The sequence below is a fragment of the Sorex fumeus genome, unplaced genomic scaffold, assembly GCF_029834395.1.
Source record: "Sorex fumeus unplaced genomic scaffold, SorFum_2.1 ptg000082l, whole genome shotgun sequence".
In the NCBI taxonomy this organism is placed as follows: Eukaryota; Metazoa; Chordata; class Mammalia; order Eulipotyphla; family Soricidae; genus Sorex; species Sorex fumeus.
Window position 1 is genome coordinate 3,539,350 of NW_026606139.1, and position 20,917 is coordinate 3,560,266.

The 20,917-nt window shown below is 45.9% G+C and overlaps 1 protein-coding gene across 1 annotated transcript in view; it reads right to left on the reverse strand.

The window, feature by feature from the left end:
• TESK2 (testis associated actin remodelling kinase 2) overlaps nt 1-16,713 on the reverse strand; it is a 137,055-nt gene extending 120,342 nt beyond the window's left edge. The window contains exons 1-2 of the mRNA XM_056130916.1: nt 16,615-16,713; nt 1,293-1,602 (exon numbers count right to left, since the gene is read on the reverse strand). Of these exons, the coding sequence (XP_055986891.1) occupies nt 1,293-1,514 (222 nt within the window). The 5' untranslated portion in view covers nt 1,515-1,602; nt 16,615-16,713. The remainder of the gene's footprint in view (nt 1-1,292; nt 1,603-16,614) is intronic.
• Nucleotides 16,714-20,917: the final 4,204 nt, after the last annotated feature.

Sequence of the window (20,917 nt, forward strand, 5' to 3'; positions counted from 1 at the left end):
TGAAACATAGACCCAGATGTGTGTGTACCAAAACACATAGAGGATTATTCTCATTATTCTCAATAACCAAAAGCTGAAAATAGTCTAGATATCCATCAATAGGGAGCCAGAGAGACAACATTTAGGGCATTTGCCTTGGACCCAGCCAAGCTGCATTTAACCCCTGGCACTGTAGATGGTCTCCCAAGCCCCACCAGGAATAATGCCTGAGCGCAGAGCCAGGAGTAAGCCCTGAGCACCACTGGGCGTGGCCCCCAGAAAACAAAACACATATCCATCAATAGATGAATTCAAAACCAAAACAAAGCACATACAAGTATTTACACATGATAAAATAAAGCAAGGCTATACTATTTATCCATAAAAAAAGGAATACAATTTGGACAGATGCTACAATATAGATGAACTGTGAGGACATTATGGTAAGTAAAACAAGGACACACACAAACTCAGATGGGTATATGAATAGAGACAGAAAGTAGAAGACAGTCTGGCAAAATAGGAGAACGTAGCTGGGTAAAGAGGCAAACAGGGAGTGATTGTTTTGTGGGTCTAGAGCTTATGTTGAAGATAATGAAAAGATTTTGAAAACGGGTAATAGTGGTGGTAGCTATACAACGTTAGAACGATACTTAATGCCACAGAACTGTACGTTTAGTGTAAGTCAAAATGGAATCTTTAGGCAGGGAGTAGCACAAAGAGCTAGTGTGCATGTGCATGTAAGAGGCCTGGATCTGATGCCCAGCACCACGCAGTCTCAAGAACAGCTGGGAATGGCGCCAGGACAACAAACCAGAAGTAGGGGCTGGAGCGATAGCACAGCGGGTAGGGTGTTTGCCTTGCACGCAGCCGACCCGGGTTCGATTCCCAGCATCCCATATGGTCCCCCGAGCACCGCCAGGAGTAATTCCTGAGTGCATGAGCCAGGAATAACCCCTGTGCATCGCCGGGTGTGACCCAAAAAGAAAAAAAAAAAAACCAGAAGTAGTCCCAAAGAACTTTAAGCTGAGGTCAAAATACCATAACCAAAACAAACAAAAAATTACATAGTACAATATTTAGGAGCGATCGGTTTGAGGCTCTTCATGTTCCCAGAGCGAACAGATGCCATTGGGCTACACTAGCACGCGACAGGGACAAATGGAGACGTTACTGGCACCCGCTCGAGCAAATCGACGACTAACGGGAAGTTAAGTGATTAAGTGATTACCTCCTCCTTACACACAACTGTAATTCATAGCAAAGCCTGATCATCAGCAAGACAAGATGAGAAAAGCTAAAGTATCACTCACCTTAAACACTTCAGAGAAGAAACCAGATCCTATTTTTTCACATGTGAAGTCATCTAACCGAGTCAGTCGAGAAAAGGCATTCATAAGAGCTCGATATGAAGATGTTTCATCTCTTTCCACTTGGGTCATGCTCCCCTCCCCTCCGCCACCTCCTTCATAATCTTCCAGACGCTCCACACGTGGAGGGAATCCAGCAATTGAATTTCGCTTGCTCCGATCCATAGTCTGAACAATTATTTTTTCTTCTTTTAAGAAAGAACTCCACACATCATAATTTCGGATTGAAATTTACTTCTCTTCCAGTTTGACACTAAATAAGAAAGCAAAGAAATTTTATTAAAACCATTAATGAATACATGCTAGTCAGTGATCTATAATGCAAGAATATTCTCTCTCAAGTTCTAGTTTATAATTTTTATATTATAAAAAACAATCCATGCATTTACCATTTACCCTCAAAGGACAAATATTTATTTTTGGGTTTGTTTTTTTTTTTTTTTGCTTTTTGGGTCACACTTGGCGATGCACAGGGGTTACTCCTGGCTCTGTTCTCAGGAACTATTCCTGGCGGTGCTCAGAGGACCATATGGGATGTTGGGAATTGAACCTGGGTCAGCTGCGTGCAAGGCACACGCCCTACCTGCTGTGCTATCACTCCAGCCCCAAGACATGAATATTTAAAGCCCACAAAAGAGCCCAGGTTTTTGTTTGCTTTGGGCCTACATGTGGCAGAGCTCAGGGATCACTCCTGGCAGACTCTAGGGACTCTATAGGGTGTGGGGGATCAAAACCAGGTCATCCACGTGCAAGGCAAGCACCTACCAGCTGTACTATCTTTCTGGCCCCACATAATCAGTTTTTATTATAAGTAGAACTAATTATAATAAATTAATTAATTTATAAAAAAATTAAACTAGAATTTAATTTATTGATTTATAATATATAATAAATATAATTAATTTATAATAAAGATCATAATTACATTCTAATAATCACTATCATTCACGAAACATCAACTTTCTAGGAAACAGTAATTCATGATATAATAATTTTTTTTTAATTTATAAGGCAGAGATAGTGAAGGAGGTTAGGCACTTGTCCCGCATGCTGCTGACCCTGGTTCAATTCCTGACGTTTTTCATGATCCCCAAGCTCTTCCAGGGGTCACACCCACTGAGCATCACTGGGTGTGGACCAAAAACAAACAAAAAATTTATAGGGTCCGTGGCTCAGTGAATGAAACACATACCTTGTATCTCTGAGGTCCTGAGTTTGATCCCCAGCACTTAATAGAGCATAATTAAGTGAAAAATACGTATAGAGGCCACCCAGAGGTGTCGGGGTGAGGGTGAGTGCAAAGGGCTGCATCTGGAAGTACTGAGGAATTAATACCCAATGCCAGGGACCAAGCTTGGCGCTTACTCACACTAGGCATATGCTCTTAATCATCCAACTCGATTTAAAAAAATTTTAGCTATTTAAAAAATATTTTTAAATGTTTTTAATTTTTTTTAATGTTTCAAAACATCCCATCCTTGGGACTGGAGCAATAGTATAGCCGGTAGAGTGTTTGCCTTGAATACAACTGACCTGAGTTCAATCCCCAGCATCCCAGATGATCTCCTGAATACTCCCAGGAGTTAATTCCTTAATGCAGAGCCAGGAGTAATCCCTGAGCATCGCTGGGTGTGACCCATAATTAATTAATTAATTAAAATCCTTATAGGGTGTTTAATGCTCAAGTCAGATACATAGCTCAAAGGGTTGAGCTCATCCTTTGCACGTTGAGCTCAGCCTTTGCATTTGTATTTAATCTCCAGCACCTCATGGTCCCCTGAGCACCACCCAGAGTCACATCCAAGTACCAAACAAGCAGTAGTCCCGGAGCACGGCTAGGTGTGACTCAAATTCCTTTTAATTTTCGGAAAGACTTTATTGCTTTTATTAACTCTTTTTGAGGGCGGGCACACCTGGCCATGCTCCGGGGCTACACCTGACTCTAATAGGTTCATACCACATGCAGTGCGAGGATTTGGACCATGTTGTGGTCACAGTCACATGAAGGCAGGTGCCATAACCTCCCCACCAGCCCAAAGATTATTGTTCCTTTTACAGAGAAGTCAATGAGCCACACGGTCTCTAAAAGACAAAGATTTAAAGACTGTGTTTCTAAATATCCTGCACAAACTTCTTTCATTTTCTTTCTGTTGAAATATCAAGTCCAAATATATAGAACGAAGATGGCAGTTTATAGTTAAGAACACAATGAACCAAGGCCAATACATTTATAAGTGTCACGGTGTTGCAAAACTATCCAAAGAATCTGTTCAAACCTTTCTCCAGGTAGGAGAGAAAGTGCAATGGGAAGTGTGTTTGCCTTGCATACAGCCAACCTGGGCCCAATTCCCAGCACCACATCTGGTGCCCTGAACCCTACCAGAAGGGACACTGAGCACAGTTTGGAGTAAACCCTGAGCATCTCTAGAGTACCCCAAGAAGCCCCAGCACTGTAGGACCCAAGGAACACAGCATTTTCAGGCTCCTGTACTGAATCACCAGCCCAGCTAACTGAGAAACACCAGAAAAGGCCTCCGAGCCCACTGAGCAGTGATTGGGAGACCCAAGAAATTATTAAAATTAAAATTGCTAATGTATTAGTGATTGGGAGACCCAAGAAATTATTAAAATTGCTAATGTATTTAGAAAGGTCGGAGCAATAGGACAGCGGGTAGGGCACTTGCCTTGCAGGCAGCCAACCCAGGTTCAATCCCACTATTCCATATGGTCTCCTGGACCCCACTGAGAGTGAACCCTGAGCAGAGCCAACAATAACCCCTAAGCACTGCAGGGTGTGGCCCAAAAAAGCAAACAGAAAAAATTAGGGGACCCAAGAGACAGTACAGCGGGTAGGGCTCATGCTTGTAAGTAGCCGAACTAGTTTCAATCCCTGTATTCCATATAGTCTCCTGAGCCTACTGATAGTGATCCCTGAGTGCAGAGCCAGGAGAAAATCCTAATTAGTGTGACCCCAAAATAATAATAATAATAAAGTGTATTTAGAGGCCCAAATAAATCAGGTTTTTTTTTGGGGGGGTCTCACTGGGCGATGCACAGGGGTTACTCCTGGCTCATGCACTCAGGAATTACTCCTGGAGAGGCTTGGGGGACCATATGGGATGGTGGGAATTGAACCTGGGTGGGTCTCGTGCAAGGCAAACACCCTACCTGCTGTGCTATTGCTCCAGCCCTGAAATAGTTCAGTCTTAAGTTTGCCTTCTTTGAAAGCATAAGATCATAAATTTAATCCCTGGTGTCACCACATGTACTATACACAATCCTAGAACTCTGCTAGTTCATCCTGGCAGCTCTGTTGCATGTGATCGCTTGCACACCAAGTGATTTCTAGACATTCTTCAGCCACAAAAGGGGCTTTGAGCACCAGCGAACACTGAAATAAAAAGATGTGCAAGGGGCTGGAGAGATAGCACAGGGGGTAGGGCGTTTGCCTTGCACGCGGCCAACCCGGGTTCGATTCCCAGCATCCCATATGGTCCCCTGAGCACCGCCAGGAGTAACTCCTGAGTGCAGAGCCAGGAGGAACCCCTGTGCATCGCCAGGTGTGACCAAAAAAGCAAAAAAAAAAAAAAGATGTGCAAGCACCCCTGCCAGGAAGTGTGATCCCTGGTGATCACATTTGTGTGTGTTCAGAATGTGTCTGAAGATCACAACTAGAAACTATGGAACTGCCCCCCCCAAAGTGTGTGGAAGCTTCATAACCTGCTGCACCATCCCAGCAAGCACCACATTAAAATGATGCGAACAACTGATCATCACAACATCAACAAGGCCCTCCCGTTGATCGTCGATTTGCTCGAGCGGGCCCAGTAACGTCTCCATTGGAGACTTTGTTGTTACTGTGTCTGGCATATCCAATACTCTCGGTAGCTTGCCGGGCTCTCCGAAACAGGCAAAAGGCAGGGGCTGGAGAGATAGCACAGCGGTAGGGCATTTGCCTTGCACGCGGCCGACCTGGGTTCAACATCAACAAGAATGATGAAAAAATAAAGGGAAGGAGGAAATTTAAAAAAATGTTAAAAGAAGAAAAATGTTAAAGGAAGAATTGAAAAATAACAATAAAAGGTGCTGGAGGGGCTGGAGTGATAATACAGCAAGTAAGGCATTTGCTTTACACATGACCAATCCGGGTTCAATTCCCAGCACCCAATATGGTCCCCTGAGCACCACCAGGAGTAATTCCTGAGTGCAGAGTCCTGTGCATTACCAGGTGTGACCCAAAAAGCAAAAAAAAAAAAAAAAAAGGGGGGGGGACTGGAGTCATAATACAGTAGGTAGGGCATTTTCTAAAAGTATGAACTAAAAAGATAGACAATAAATTAATAGTAGATACTGCCAGGGTAGAAGAGACAGAAGATGAAAGGATATAAAATCAATAGTCTTATTTTCTTTTATTAAAAACTAAACTATGAGGGCTGGAGGGAGAGTACAGTGGGTAAGATTCTTGCCTTGCATGTGCCTGACCCAGGTTCAATCCCTGACACCCGATGTGGTCCCCCCCGCAAGCCCATCAGAAGTGATCTCTAGGGCAAGCCAAGAGCAAGTTCAGAGCACAAGCAGGTGTGCCCCTCGTCCCCCTCAAAAACAGCTGAGAGACAGGAGCAATAGTACAGCAGATAGGGTATTTGCATTGCATGCAGCTTACCTGGGTTCTCCCCTGACCCTAAGATGGTCCCCTGAGCCTGCCAAGAGTGATACCTGAGCACAGAGCTAGGAGCAAGGTCTGAGCACTGCCAGATGTGGCCCAAAAACCAAAAAAAAAAAGAAAAAAACTAAACTGGGGCCAGAGGGATAATATAAGAGATAAGATGTTTGCATATAGCCAACCCCACTTTGAACCCCTGGCGACACAGATGGTTCCCTGAGCACCACAGGAACGATCCCTGAGCACAGAGCCTTGAGTACTTCTAGGATGGCCAATCCTCCTAACTCCAATAAAGGTATAAAACAATATGTTTTCTGGTTTTTAATTTTTGTGTGGTAGGGGGCAGGCTGCATGCAAAGCAAGCCCCTTAATTCCTGTACAATATATCTTTGCAGCCTTAAAATTTTTTTGTGGGGAAGAGAGTTTGGGACACACTTGGCAATGCTCAGGGTTTATTCCTGGCTCTGTACTCAGGAAATTACTCCTAGAAGTGCTGGGGATCAAACCCAGGCAGGCCTCCTGCAAGGCAAATGCGCTACCTGCTGTAATATTGCTCTGGTCCAAGCATTAAAGAAAAGTTAAGTAATATTTGTTGTTATAATATTTAACTAATATTCTGGGCAGAATTATACTTTTATTTGTTCAATTTTTTAAAAGATAAGTTATTTAGGGGCCACAGAGATGGCTCAATGGATAGGCACACATTCTTCGCATGCAGAAAGCCCTGGTTTGATCTCCAGTATTATATGGTCCCCAAATACTACTGGAAATAACACTGAGAACCACTGTAAATAGCCCCAGAGTACCACCAAAAAAAAAAAATTAAAAAGAAGACAAAAGAAATTTGAAGCTTAAACACACACACACACACACACACACACACACATACAACTTTAGTGGGTTGGGCATTTGCCTTGCACACTGCTGAACTGGGATCTGGCATCTCAATATGGTCCTCTCAGAACCACCAGGAGTAATTCCTGAGTACAGAGCCAGGAGTTATCCCTGAACATCTGCAGGAGTGGCCCAAAAACAAACAAACAACCAACAACAACAACAACAAAACTATAAGCTAGGGATATGGTCCAGAGGTTCAGTAAGTGTGAGGTTCTGGGTTTGGTTTTTCTGTTTGTTTTCTGAACTCTGGGTTTGATCCCTAAGCAAGTGTATATGCATGCATGCATGCACGTACACACATACACACACACACACACACACACACACACTCACTCACACAAATTTATTATCAGGGCTGGAGAGATAGTATAGTGACTTGGACACTTGCATAAGGCTGACTCAGGTTCTTTTTCTTTCTTTCTTTCTTTTTTTTTTTTTTTTGGCTTTTTGGTCACACCCCCAATGCACAGGGGTTATTCCTGGAGGTGCTCAGGGGACCATATGGGATACTGGGAATAAAACCCCGGTCAGCCACGTGCAAGGCAAACACCCTCCCCGCTATGCTATTGCTCCAGCCCCCCTGACTCGGGTTCAACTCCTTATGATTGCCCAAGCCCCACTGGGCGCGATCCATGAGGATAAAGCCAGGAGTAAGCCCTGAGCACAGCCAGGAGTTGCCCAAAAATAGAAAAAAAATCTATTACCAACACAACAATTACATAGTACTCCTAGGCAAAAAAATCTGAATAAAATTTGGCAAACAAATAGTATTCCAATGTGTAAGCCAAGTCTTATGTTATATCTTTATTCTTACAAGTTTTACTACAGTTCTGAGTCCAAAGAGTCCAATAATTTTAGGTAGAAATGAGAAAGCTTGGGAAGAAGTTTGGGTAGTAAGGTAAGAAGTTAGTGAGTTTCAGGAGCCAGAGAGATTGTACAGAGGGCAAGGCACTTGCCTTGCACGTAATAAATGCAGGTTAAATCCCCAGCACCCTATACGATCTCCAAAGCCCCACCAGGAGAGATCTCAAAGCACAGAGCCAGGTGTGAACCGCCTGGTGAGGCCCAAAATTGAAGAAGAGAAAAAAAAAGGAGGAAAAAAATAATGGCTAAAATAAAAACACTCTAATGAAAGGGAGAAAATATTCTCACACCATGCATCTGAAAAAGACTAATATCCAAGATATGTAAAGCACTCGCAAAACTCAGCAATAAAACCAACCCATCAAAAATAGGGAGTTGCTAACCAGAACTATGAAACAGGTATATGAAATTTCTTTCATCATCGTTGATCATCAGGAAAATGCAAATCAAAACAACAATGAAATGTCTCTTTCTATTAACAAAAACGGGTTTATTTCAAAGAGGCAGAAACCAGGGGGTCAAAGAAATAGTACAATAGGTAAGGTGTTTGCCATGCATACAGCTGACCTAGGTTCTATCCTCAGCACCACTTATGATCCCCTGAGCCCATTTGGGGTCATCGATGAGCATGCCCACCACGAGTAAGCCCTAAGCTTAACAAGAAAAAGTCTAGAAACCAGTGCTGCGGGGAGGAGGTGGAAAACGAGACCCTTGCCCTGCTGTTGAACGCTGTTTGGTTCAGTCTCTGTGGAAAACGGTATGGAGATTTGTCAAAACATTAAAAACAGAACCTCCATATGAACCTGCAGCAATTCCTCTCCTTGGCACTGAACCCAAGAACAAAAAAAAATAATCTAAAAAGATAAGCATATCAATATTTATTGCAGTGCCATATACAATACACAAGATCTGGAAATAACCCAAGTACCTAACAACAGCTGAGTGGATGGAGACATTATTGGGTCGAGGGCATAGTTCAAAGGGCTGGAGTGTAGACTTTGCATTTAGGAGTACTGGGTTCGATTCTCAGCACTATATTGTCCTCTAAGGACCATGGGGAACAATCCATGAGCACTAAGTCACTTTTAGGGTTTTTCTGGGGGGGCACACCCAACAATGCTCAGGGGTAATTCCTGGCTCTGCATTCAAGAATTACTCCTGGCAGTGTCAGGGCACCATATAGGATGCCAGGGATTGAACCTGGTTCAGCCACTTATAAGGCAAGTGCCCGATCAGCTGCACTGTCTCTTCTGCCACAACTCTGAATCTTTTATTATCCCCTCAAGCTACACCAGGTTGACCACCAAAAAAAAATGGAATATAAATACAATGGAATATTACATCATTGTAAGATAAAATCAAGTCGAAGAGAGAGCTCAACAGGCCAGAGCACATGCTTTGATCCCTGATCCCTGACACTAAATGTTCTCCTCCAAGCACTGCCAAAAGCAACCCTCAAGCACTAAGTCAGGAGTAGCACTTAGCACCAGCAAGTGTGACCCTCCCATCCCAAAAATATGCATGCACACATAAATGTAGCCCAATGGCATCTGTTCGTTCTAGAAACACGATGAGCCTCAAACCAATCGTTCAGGGTCTTGACAAAGAAGTCTGACCATATATGTATATGTATGAAATGGGGGGACACACCCAACTATATATATGTATGAAATACCTATATATGTATGAAATATGTATGTATATATTTCATACATATACACATATATGTATATGTACGAAATCTTGCATATCACTACAACATGAATGGACTGAACACCGCCAGGAATGCTTCATGGACACGGACCCAGAAGTAAGCCCAGAGCACAGCTCAGTGTGGCCCCAAAACCAAACAAGAAGAATATCTGCACTACATATCAGACGAAATTATACATACATGAGTCATAAATGATATACAGAGAGGCTATGTATGTATGTGTATATACACATTATACTATATATTTCTTACATAATGTATGTGTGTATATATATATATTTATATCTATCTGAAAAGATTGACTTAGAAATCAATGAGAAAGAGTCCTATAACTTAAAAGTAAACTGGGTAAGAGGTTGGAGAGATAGCAAAGGGGTTAAGGCACTTGCTTGTATGCAGCCAAACCTGGTTTGATTTTAGCACCAGAGCATTACCAAGAGTAATTTTTTTGTTTGTTTGTTTGTTTGCTTTTTGGGTCACACCCGGCGATGCACAGGGGCTACTCCTGGCTCTGCACTCAGGAGTCACTCCTGGCGGTGCTCAGGGGACCCTATGGGATGCTGGGAATCGAACCTGGGTTGGCCGCGGACAAGGCAAATGTCCTACCCGCTGTGCTACTGCTCCAGCACCAGCAAGAGTATATAATTTCTAAGAACAGAATCAGGGGCAGCCCCTGAGCACCACCAGGCAGGTCCCCAAAACAACAACAAAATCAACAGAAATCTAGGTAAAAATTTCAAACAGGTTGGGCCAAGAAGGTAGCTCAAAGGACTCCTGCAGCTTTGCATACAGGACTCCCAAGGAGCGATAGCACAGCAGTAGGGCGTTTGCCTTGCACGCTGCCAACATGGCCAACCCGAGTTCAATTCCTCCGCCCCTCTCGGAGAGCCCGGCAAGCTACCGAGAGTATCTCACCCCACGGCAGAGCCTGGCAAGCTCCCCGTGACGTATTCGATATGCCAGACACAGTAACAACAAGTCTCGTGATGGAGACGTTACTAGGCCCGCTCGAGCAAATCGATGAACAACGGGAGGACCGTGACCGTGACCGTGAAATACCACACTGTTCCCCAAGCATTGACAAGAGCAATCACAGCACTGAATCAGGTGTGGCCTCCAAGCACCACCAGGTGTAGTCTCTCTAAACTTTTTAAAATAAAATAAAAATTTTTAAATAGGTATAGAGTTTACAGAACAAGAAAAAGGGGCTGGATAGAGTGTAATGAGTAGAGAGCTTGTCCTGCACGTGGCAGACTTAGGCTGAATTCCCAAGCCTCCATTTTGTCCCCTGAGCCCTGCCCAGAGTCATCCCTGAGTGCAAACCCAGGTGTAAGCCTTGAGCACTGCTGGGTATGGCCCCCAAAACAAAATAATAATGATGATAATAATGTGAATGAGACCAGTTGTAGTTACTGGTTTCTTCATCAAGATCATGAACGATCGGTTTGAGGCTCTTCATGTTCCCAGAGCGAACAGATGCCATTGGGCTACACTAGCACGCGACAGGGACAAATGGAGACGTTACTGGCGCCCGCTCGAGCAAATCGACAACTAACGGGAAGTTAAGTGATTGATTAAGTGAATAATGTGAAAATAAAATTATACTCACTCTGAGATCAGAGAGATAGTATAGCGGGTAGGGCTCTTGCCTTGCACAGGGCAGACCAAGTTCAATCCCCAGCACCTTAAAGGGTTCCCTCAGCACCACCAGGGATGATCCCTGAGCACAGTCAGGAATAAGCCTGGCAATGCTGTGTATGGCCCCCAAATTTCAAAAATATATATTAAATTTCATAATAGCAAAGCATAATATTAGCAACACGGACCCTAGAGTCAGATTGAATAGTTTCAATTTCTGCCAGCAACTATGTCATTTGGAAAGTCACCTAAACTCTCTTCTTCAAACTATCCATTTGATGGGCTGGAGAGATAGTGGGCAAGGCAGCTTGTCTTGCATGCAGTCAGGAGGATTTTATCCCTGGCACTACATGTGGTCTGCTGAGGACTACCAAGAATGATCCCTGAGCACAGAACCAGGAGTAAGGCCCTGAATACCATCAGGTATGGCACAAAACAAAACAAAACACAAAATTATTCATTAGAGAAATGGAGGTAATAGTATCTACCTTCAAAAAGATGCAATTGTGTGTATGTGCACAGTTGTATTGCCAGGGATCAAACCCAGGCATCCCACATGCAAAGTGTGATCTTTACCAGAGCGAGATCCTAGTTCCAAAACAATGTCATTAAAATAAAATAAGGTATGTAATGCAAGCTCTGAAAGTGTATCTGGCACACAGCAAGCACCATATAAACATAAGGTATGATACACATAACATTATGAGACCTAGATCTGATCCCTAGCAGCACAAATAGAATATAAAATGTATATATCTCCTTTGATTTTCAGCAAGTTCTGAAATTTTATCCACAGATACCCTTGCACACATACAAAATGACACATTTTCAAGGGTCTTCATTATAAAATTGCTTATAATATTCAAGCTAGAAGCCACTGAAGTGCTCAGTAGGAGCTAGTTAAACAAATTATGACTAGAGAGAGAGCATGGGGGATAAGGCACTTCCCTTGCATCTTGTCAACCCCAGTTGGAATCCCTGGTACCGCATACAGAATCCTGAGCATCACCAAGAATCATTCCTGAGTACAAAGCCAGGAACAGCTTGAGGTCTGCTGGTACAGCACAAATTCCCCACTCCACCCTGCCCCCATCAAAAAAATTAGGATTCATTGATTCAACGGAATACTATGAAAAAACAATTCTTAAATAATAATGGGGGGAGTAAAAGGTATAGTAAGGCACTTGCCTTGGATGCAGCCAACCTGAGTTCAATCCCCAGCACCCCATATCGTCCGTCCCCCACACCCTCAGCCAGCAAGGAGTGATCCCTGAGTGTAGACCAGGAATAATATCTGAGCATGGCTGGGTGCAAAAAAAATAAAAAAACAACAAAATAAGTACATAATTTTTAAAGAACGGGAGGTCCAGGGAGGCAAAATATTTTATAGGGCAGAAGCGATAGTACAGCAAGTAGGACATTTGCCTTGGATGCGGCTGACCCAGGTTTCATCCCTGGCATCCCATATTGTCCCCAAGGCCCCCAGAAGCAATCTCTTAATTCAGAGGCGGAATCCTTGAGCATTACTGTGACCTGCCCCCAAAACTGCAGGAGGCTGGAACAACAGTACAGCTATTGCCTTGCACACAGCCAACCCAGGTTCAACCAGCAGCATCCCAGAGTGTCTCCCAAGCACTGCCAAGAGTAAATTCTGAGCGTACAGCCAGTAGTAATCCCTATGCATCACCAAGTGTGCCCCACCAAAAAAAAAAAAATTGCAGATAACTGTGGTAAAGATAACTTTACCTCAGATAATTGATCAGATCAAGGGGGGGAAAAAAAGGTCAGGAGGCAGAGAGTGAGATAGTACAGTATAAGACACTTGCCTTGATTTTTTTGTTTTGTTTTGGGGTCACCCCTGGTGATGCTCAGGGTTATTCCTGGATCTGCATTTAGAAATCATTCCTGGCAGTGCCTGGAAGATCATATGGGATGCAGGGGATCTTAACCAGTCTGCCTCATGCGAGGCAAACACCCTACCTCTACTCTATCACTCCAACCCTCGAGATGCTTGCCTTGAATGCAAGTGATCCCAGTTAGATCCCAGTAACCTATGGTCCCAAGGACAGAATTAGGAATAAGCCCTGACTCAGCACCACAAGGTGTGCCCCTGGCCCACTGTTTCATAAATAAATAATGAAGTTATTTGTCAAACTCACCTTCTCTCCCTTAGATTATTATACATCCTGATTTATATCCTTTTGGGTTAAAGAATAAAATGCTCATAATAGAGACTGGAGAGGTAGCACAGGGGTTAGAGCGCTTGCCATGAACACACCCAAGCCCAGTTCAATCCCCCAAGTACCACCAGGAGCAATCCCTGAGCACAAAAGCAGGAGTAAGCCCCAAGCACCAGTGTGCAATGCCTGCCATTGCCCAGGAGTAACCTCTGATGATGCTCGGGGGACCAAATGTGGTAACAGAAATTAAAAGAAATTTAAAGAAATTTTTTAAAAACTGCTTAGAGTCCATATTGATAGTACAGTGGGTAAGGCATTGGTCTTGCAGCACATGACTGACCTGGGTTCAATCCTGTCATCCCATATGTTCTCTCCAGGCTGCCAGGAGCGATCCCTGAGTGCAGATCCAGAGCATCGCCACCCTGAGCATTGCCAGGTGTGACCCAAAAACAAAAAACAAAAGTTTATATTTGGGGGGAGGGGGCCAAACCTGGTTTTGCTCTGGGCTTATTCTTGACTTCTCTGCTCAGAGAGCATTCCTGACAGTACTCAGGGGACCATATGGAGTGCCAGGGATTGAACCTCAGTCAGTACTATGCAAGGCAAGCACTTTACCCATTGTACTATCTCTCTGACCCCAAATGCTCATAATTTTTCTCCTTTCAACCTGAAACACTGGGGCTGGAGAGATAATACAGTGGGAAAGCCACCCTTTCACATGGCCAACCTGGGTTTAATCCCCAGCACCACATATAATGCCCCAACCCTGCCAGAAGTGATCCCTGAGCAAAGAGCTAGCAGTAAGCCCTGAACACACCCAAGTGTAGTCTAAAAACAAAGACAAAAACAAAAAAACCTTGAAAAACCATGATGCCCAAAGTAGGGAGAGAGTAAGAAGGAAGGTGCCTGCCACAGAGGCAGGGGGTGGGAAGGGGGTGGGGTAGTGGGAGGGATACTGGGGACAGTGATGGTGGGAAATGTGCACTGGTGGAGGGATGGGTATTTGATCACTGTATGACTGAAACTCAATCATGAAAGCTTTGTAACTGTATCTCACAGTGTTTCAATAAGGAAAAAAAAACCTGCAAAACTGTTTCACCTATTAAAAAAAAAGAAAAAGAAAACCACAAATGTAGAAAGAACACAAGTTTGAAAGCTAGCAAATTCTTCCCAAATGTAAAAAGAGCTACTTAAACCACAATGCTGTTGCTGTTGTAAAGCATCTTTATGGTACCTATAATAAGTATAGTCTTAATAAAGATCATTTCACTAGCAGAGCTCCTTTACAACCATGCTTGTTAAAAGAATTTTTACTCCTTACTGAGTTATGATCTGACCATCACCACAATTATATCAAGTGTTTCTTGGAACTGGAACAATAGTATAGAGGGAAGGTGCTTGTCTTACACACAGCTGACCCCAACTGGATCTGGGATCAGTATTGCACACGATTCCCCGTACATCCAAAAGCCTCCCCCAAACAAAAAAGTGTCTCTTGAAAGACACAAGTAACCTTCAAATCGCTAAATTCAGCAGTTTCTTCCCAATTCTTATCCTACTCCTCTAGCACCTGCTTTTCCTTTTCCTTCTTGAAAGTCTTATTTTCTTCTATTACAATGCCATTCTGTTCCAGTCTTTGTCCCATTCCTTAAATCTTTCTCAGAGTCTTACCCTTCAAATAATGATATTCCTTCTGGTACAGAATTCTTTTCTTCTTTCCCTAAATATTCAAATATCTTCCAGATATTCTCGGTTGACCCTCGAATTTATGTATCCAGTTCTAAACTTTCAATTTCACATCTAAATTTTCGGTTACCCCAAAACTCCTCAAATTTGACCTGTTCAAAGCCAGATTTACTATTAACTTCCCTTCAGATTGCCTTATATTCCCTATGAGAGGGTAAGGATGTGGGGATACAAGGGAACATTTGGTCCACACCCAGAAGTACCCAAATGCTACCACTGGCTCTGTACCGGGAAGTCACAACCGACCACGCTCAGGGGACCATGTGGTGCTGAGACTCCCAACTCCTACCTCCTTCTTGCAAACCATGCACTCAGCCCTTTGAGTCACCTCCCTTCCCAATTCCCTTTTCCCTTATTTTGCACTGCTGGAAATCAAAATGGGAGGAGGGGGGCTGCCTCCTCACACAAATGAGGCACCTATGCTGGTATTTCATTTCACATCATCCACCCGCACCATCCGTCAAGTCCACAAACCTCCTCCCACTAATCCTCACATCTCCATTCGGGAACCTCAGGACCAGCGTGACAATCTCTGGGTATTTCCTCTGCGGTTCCAGTTCATCCCCCTTTGCCTGGGAAGATCAGCAGTTTTCTGCCTCCCTGGGCTGTCTGCCTCCACGCTGAACTCCACTTTCACTTCTTTCGGCACTGAACTGTTACCAGCCTCCAGGGGCTCCCGAGGGCCTCCAGAATAAAGTGCAAGAGCTTTACTGGGGGTGGCTGGAGCGATAGCACAGCGGGTCGGGCGTTTGCCTTGCACGCAGCCCACCTGGGTTCGATTCCCAGCATCCCATAGGGTCCCCCGAGCACCGCCAGGAGCGATTCCTGAGTGCATGAGCCAGGAGGAACCCCTGTGCATCGCCGGGTGTGACCCAAAAAGCAAAAAAAAAAAAAAAAAAAAAAAAGCTTTACTGGGGCTTCCCCCCCCCACTCCCCCACCGCAGAGATATAAATGGAAAGTTGTTTTTTTTTTTCCCACCTAACTTGGATTTTATTTCTAGCTACACGGAAAGAGCGGCTGAGAGCAGCCCTCAGAGCCAGATCACGAAGGGCAGAGGACGGAAAGGGGAGCTGGGAGCCAGAGGGGTGACAGAAGAGGCGGTGGTCGAGGGTCCCCCGGCGGCGGGGGGCACAGGGAGGACCTTTTCCAGGGCCGAGTCTGTCTGCGGGAAGGAAGTCAAGGCGCAGCAGCGGAGGGTCGAGCTGCCGGGCCCCTCTCCAGAGCGGGAGATCCGAGAAAATCGAAGCATTTTCCGAAGAAACGTCCAAACTCGCTCCCCAAGCGGAGCGGGCGCTCGGCCCTGGCGGAGGAGGAAGGAAGGCGCGATGGGTCCGCGGCAGCCGGGGGCGGTGGCGGGGGGCCCGGGACAAGACCGGGGTCCGGGGGCGGGGGCGCGGGAGGCGCAGCGGGAGGCGGGGGGATGCGGAGTCGCGTCCGCAGCCGGTCACGGCGCGGAGGACCTCGCGGAGGAGCCTCTCTCCGGGCCAGTGCTCGGGGGCGATCGCGCGAGCGGGCAGGGGTCCCCCGGGTGGGTGGCGCCCCGCGCGCGTTGCCGGCGTTACCTGCGGCGGGGCTGAGCGGCCAGAGCGGGGCGTGCGGGAGCGGGAGGCGGCGGCCAGGTGGGCGCATAGTCGCCCCGTCCACTCCGAGGCGGCGGCGGCGGCGGCGGCTCAGCCCGCGGAGGCGGTGGGGGTCCCCCGCGCAGAAGCCGGCGACGCCACGGGCCCAGCGGCGGCGCAGGACGAGGAGGAGCCCACGGCCATGGCCCCCAGGGTCGGGGCCGGGAGGACGGTCCGGCCGGTCCGCCGCCAACTGCGCCCGCCCGCGGCTCTCGCCGGCTCCCCGGCCCCGAGCTGCAGAAACGCCGGCACCGGCGGGGGGAGGAGCCGGGGGCGGGGCTCCGGCCGGCCCAGCCCCTCTCCGCGGGCTCGCCCTCCGAGCAGCCAATCAGTCGTCGACCCCTCGCAAACGCGCTCCCGGCACGGCCCAATCAGCGGCGAGCGTACCACGTGTGGCGAGGCGGGCGCGACGGGCGTCCAGGAGGGCCAATCGGGAGACCCGGGCGCCACCTCGGCGCGCCAAGGAGGACCAATAGGAAGGACGCAGAGGGGAAAACAGAAGAGGCACTGTGTCCGCGAGGCAGAAGCCGGGAGGAGGGAAGTACACCTAGGGAAGTACACCCTGTCGCCGGGCCGCTCAGACCCAGGGACAGTCAACTCGAGATCAGCTCCAGTGCCAGTCGTAGACGCGAATGGCAGTCGACCAAGCCCACGGGAAACGGACTCAGCGACCCCACCTGAAGAGTTTAAGGTTGGAAAAAACTGAACGGTTAAGTAAAGGCCAAGGAAACGATCTGTGGATCTTGCGATCCTTCGGGATCTCAGCACGTTGAGAACTAATTATTAGGGACTTAAGAGAGTAAGAGGAAAAAAGTAGTGAGAGGGTTAAAAGGCTGAGGGAATACTCATCTCCATAAGGGATTCAAGCAGGTGAAGGTTCTTAGAGGAGGTTTCAGAGCTGGCTTGAGAACAGGATTTTGAAAGAACTGCATGACAAATAGAGACATACTTATTCAACGTGCACAGATCTTTCACAGCATCCTTCTGCCTGAACCTAAGGAGCTCATCATCTTATGCCTGAGCAAATTAGAACAGAACCAGGGTTTCCAGAGCAAGGGCATGCAAAGAAACCTGTGTGCCAGCACTCCCTGGGACATCTTTAGATTTGCCTCCTATTGGTAGGATCTCAAAGAAACGTGTTAAAAACGTGAGTGACATACAGCACTCGCTTTGCATGCAGCCGACCCAGGTTCCATCCCCTGCAAGCCCTGTGGTTTCCTGAGCTGGCCAGAAATGATCCCTGAGTGCAGAGTCAGGAGTCCTAAGCACAGCCAGGTATGACCCGACAACCAAAAAAGAGCAGGAAAAAGAATGTGAGTTCAGATCAGGCTTTCGTGTAGTAGAGTTAGTATAGCAGATAAGGCACTTACTTTGCATGCAGTCAACTGAATTGGATCCCTGGCACAAATGATCCCCTGAGAACAGAGCCAAAAATTAAAGCCCTGAGCACTGCTGGGTGTGGTCAAAAAATATATACCAAGAGTGTGAATCGGGCTTAAATGTCAGACCCTTTTTTTTTTTTAAAGCTCTATCATTCTGGCAACAAATCATGTGCTGCCACCTGGTGACAGCTCAAATACCATTGCCCTGCCTCACCACTGTATTTAATGCTTTGGGGATTGTTTGCTTCTTGTTTTATTCGGTTTGGGGATTTGGGGTTTGGGGCTATACCAGGTGGTGTGCCGGAGCTACAACTGACAGACTGTTCAGGAGTTGTTTAAATAGGCGCTTGGGGGAACATGCGGTACTGAGGATTAAACCCAGGCCTCCCACAATCAAAGTATGTATATTCGCGCTTGATCTCTCTTCCTGACACTAATCAATGTATATGTAGAGTCCTGGCAACCTGAAAAAACTGCCTCCCATTGAGACTGATGCAAAAACCAGTTAATAAGTGAAGCACTGGTAGCAGTAGTTGAATAATGCCAGTTTCCCAGATGTATCACCTTCCCAGAGATACAACTTAACTCACTGGGTCAGAAAAAAACAGACCTTGATGGAAAGTTTATACTTTGACCACACCCAGCATTCTTATCCTGTTTGCATAGGGCCCAGGTCTCTGAGGAAAAATAGTGGAATCGTGGGGCTGGAGAGATAGCACAGCGGGTAGGGCATTTGCCTTGTACGTGGCTGACCTGAGTTCGATTCCCAGCATCCCATATGGTCCCCTGAGCACCACCAGGAGTAACTCCTGAGTGCAGAGCCAGGAGTAACCCCTGTGCCTCGCCAGGCGTGACCGAAAAAGAAAAAAAAATAAACAGTGGAATTGAAGAGATGTGCTCGGAGCCGGAGGTTCTTCGTCCTCTTAGCTATTTCTTCGACGCTCTTGAAAGCGTTCCAAGCCACTCTCTTCCTCCTACACAACTCAGGTGCCAGGTCATTTGTCACGTTGACTTCTCAACCTAGGTACACATAACTCTGACACATTCGGAGATGGTCGTTCCGTTGAGAGCGAATGGAGCGTCAGGAACAAGACTGTTTCTCATAAACATTGTCTTGGTGAGATTCAGCTGTAGTATGACCTCCGAGATGAGAACGCTATTCGGGTCTCCCAAAAAGGAATCGAAAGAGGTATGCTTGGAGTATCACGTTTCACTCAAATGAGAGAAAGAATCCGGAGTTTCGACCTCCGTCAACGTTCAAGAATCAGGAACGCTGTCTTGTTTGCTCAGGCGTCAAAAATCGGATGGGCTGGACATGTAATGAGATTTGGAGACAACCGCTGTAACCGACTGGATTCCACGGGATGTCAAAAGAACTGCATGGCTGCCCACCTACCAGATGGTCAGACTTTTTCATCAAAACCCTGAACGATCGGTTTGAGGCTCTTCGTGTTCCTAGAACAAACAGATGCCACTGGGCTACACTAGCATGCGACAGGGACGAATGGAGATGTTACTGGTGCCCACTCAAGCAAATCGATGATTAACGGGAAGACAAGTGATCAAGTGATCAAGTGAGCACACCCAGCTGTGCTCAGACCATACCTAGATGTACTCAAGGTTTACCCAGGCCTTTGTGGTCAGGGATCACTATTTGTGGGCACCATATATGGTGCAGGGAGATGGAGCCCATATTAGCTGTGTGCAAAGCAAGCCCCCAACTGCTGTACTGTATTTCCAACACTAGGAAGTTTTTGTTTTTGTTCTGAATAGGTTCTGTTTAATCTTGAACATTCCACTGTCAGCCTTTTCTCTAATGCTAAGGAGAAGCCAGTTACTCCTCATGACCTTTATGCTAATTAGCTCAAGGTCTTGAATGCATCTTATAACTCAAAATAGTTCCTGTCCTACTCCCGTCCTGTCTTGTGTGTGTGTGTGTGTGTGTGTGTGTGTGTGTGTGTGAAGCAAGGTAGTTTTTATTAAATGAAACTTGTTGGGGACCAGAATCCAGAATACTGGGGCCCTAAGATGAAGTGCTGCCCCTAAGCAGATCTTCTAGAATTTCCCCTAAAGGAAGATTTATGTTTAACCAAACAGATGTTTATATTTATGTTCAAAAAAACCTGTTTATATTTATATTTGACCAACACCCTCAGATATGTAAAATCTTATCCAATTAAATAATGCTTGTAATTCTCCTGATGTTTAATGGTTCTAGTCAATAAATATTATAACTGAGGACCTCAGGGTTCTCAGTCCATGAGGCTGTTAGACCCCTAATCCCATGCTTTTTCTCTCTTATTTCTCTTTTTTTTTTTTGAGTTTGCTTTTTGAGTCACACCCAGCAATGCACAGGGGTTACTTCTGGTTCATGCACTCAGGAATTACTCCTGGCGGTGCTCAGGGGACCTTATGGGATGCTGGGAATCGAACCCGGGTAGGGTCACGTGCAAGACAAACATCCTACCCGCTGTGCTATCACTCCAGCCCCTTCTTTCTCTTTTCTTAACCCAGCCCCTTCTTTCTCTTTTCTTAATCCTTGTGATGCCCCTGCTTCAGGCTTGTTCACCCAGGGCTGGGCCCCAGCAGAAAGTTGCTTAGATCGAAGAGAAGAGAAAGGGGAAATCTGTTCAAGGGAAAACAAAGAATTCCCCAGAGTAGAAATAAGAAACAAATATAACAAGCAAGTGAGATACATGTTTAAGGGAGAAAAATCCCTCACTACAGTCTTCATCAAGCTTTAATTTCAGTAGTTGATTTCTCTTCCCAGACAGCGGGAGCTGAGAATGGGAGCCTGTATATAAACCCATCAGACATCTTGATTCAAGGCAAATATATTGAGACTGGTAAGCATTAAAAATTAC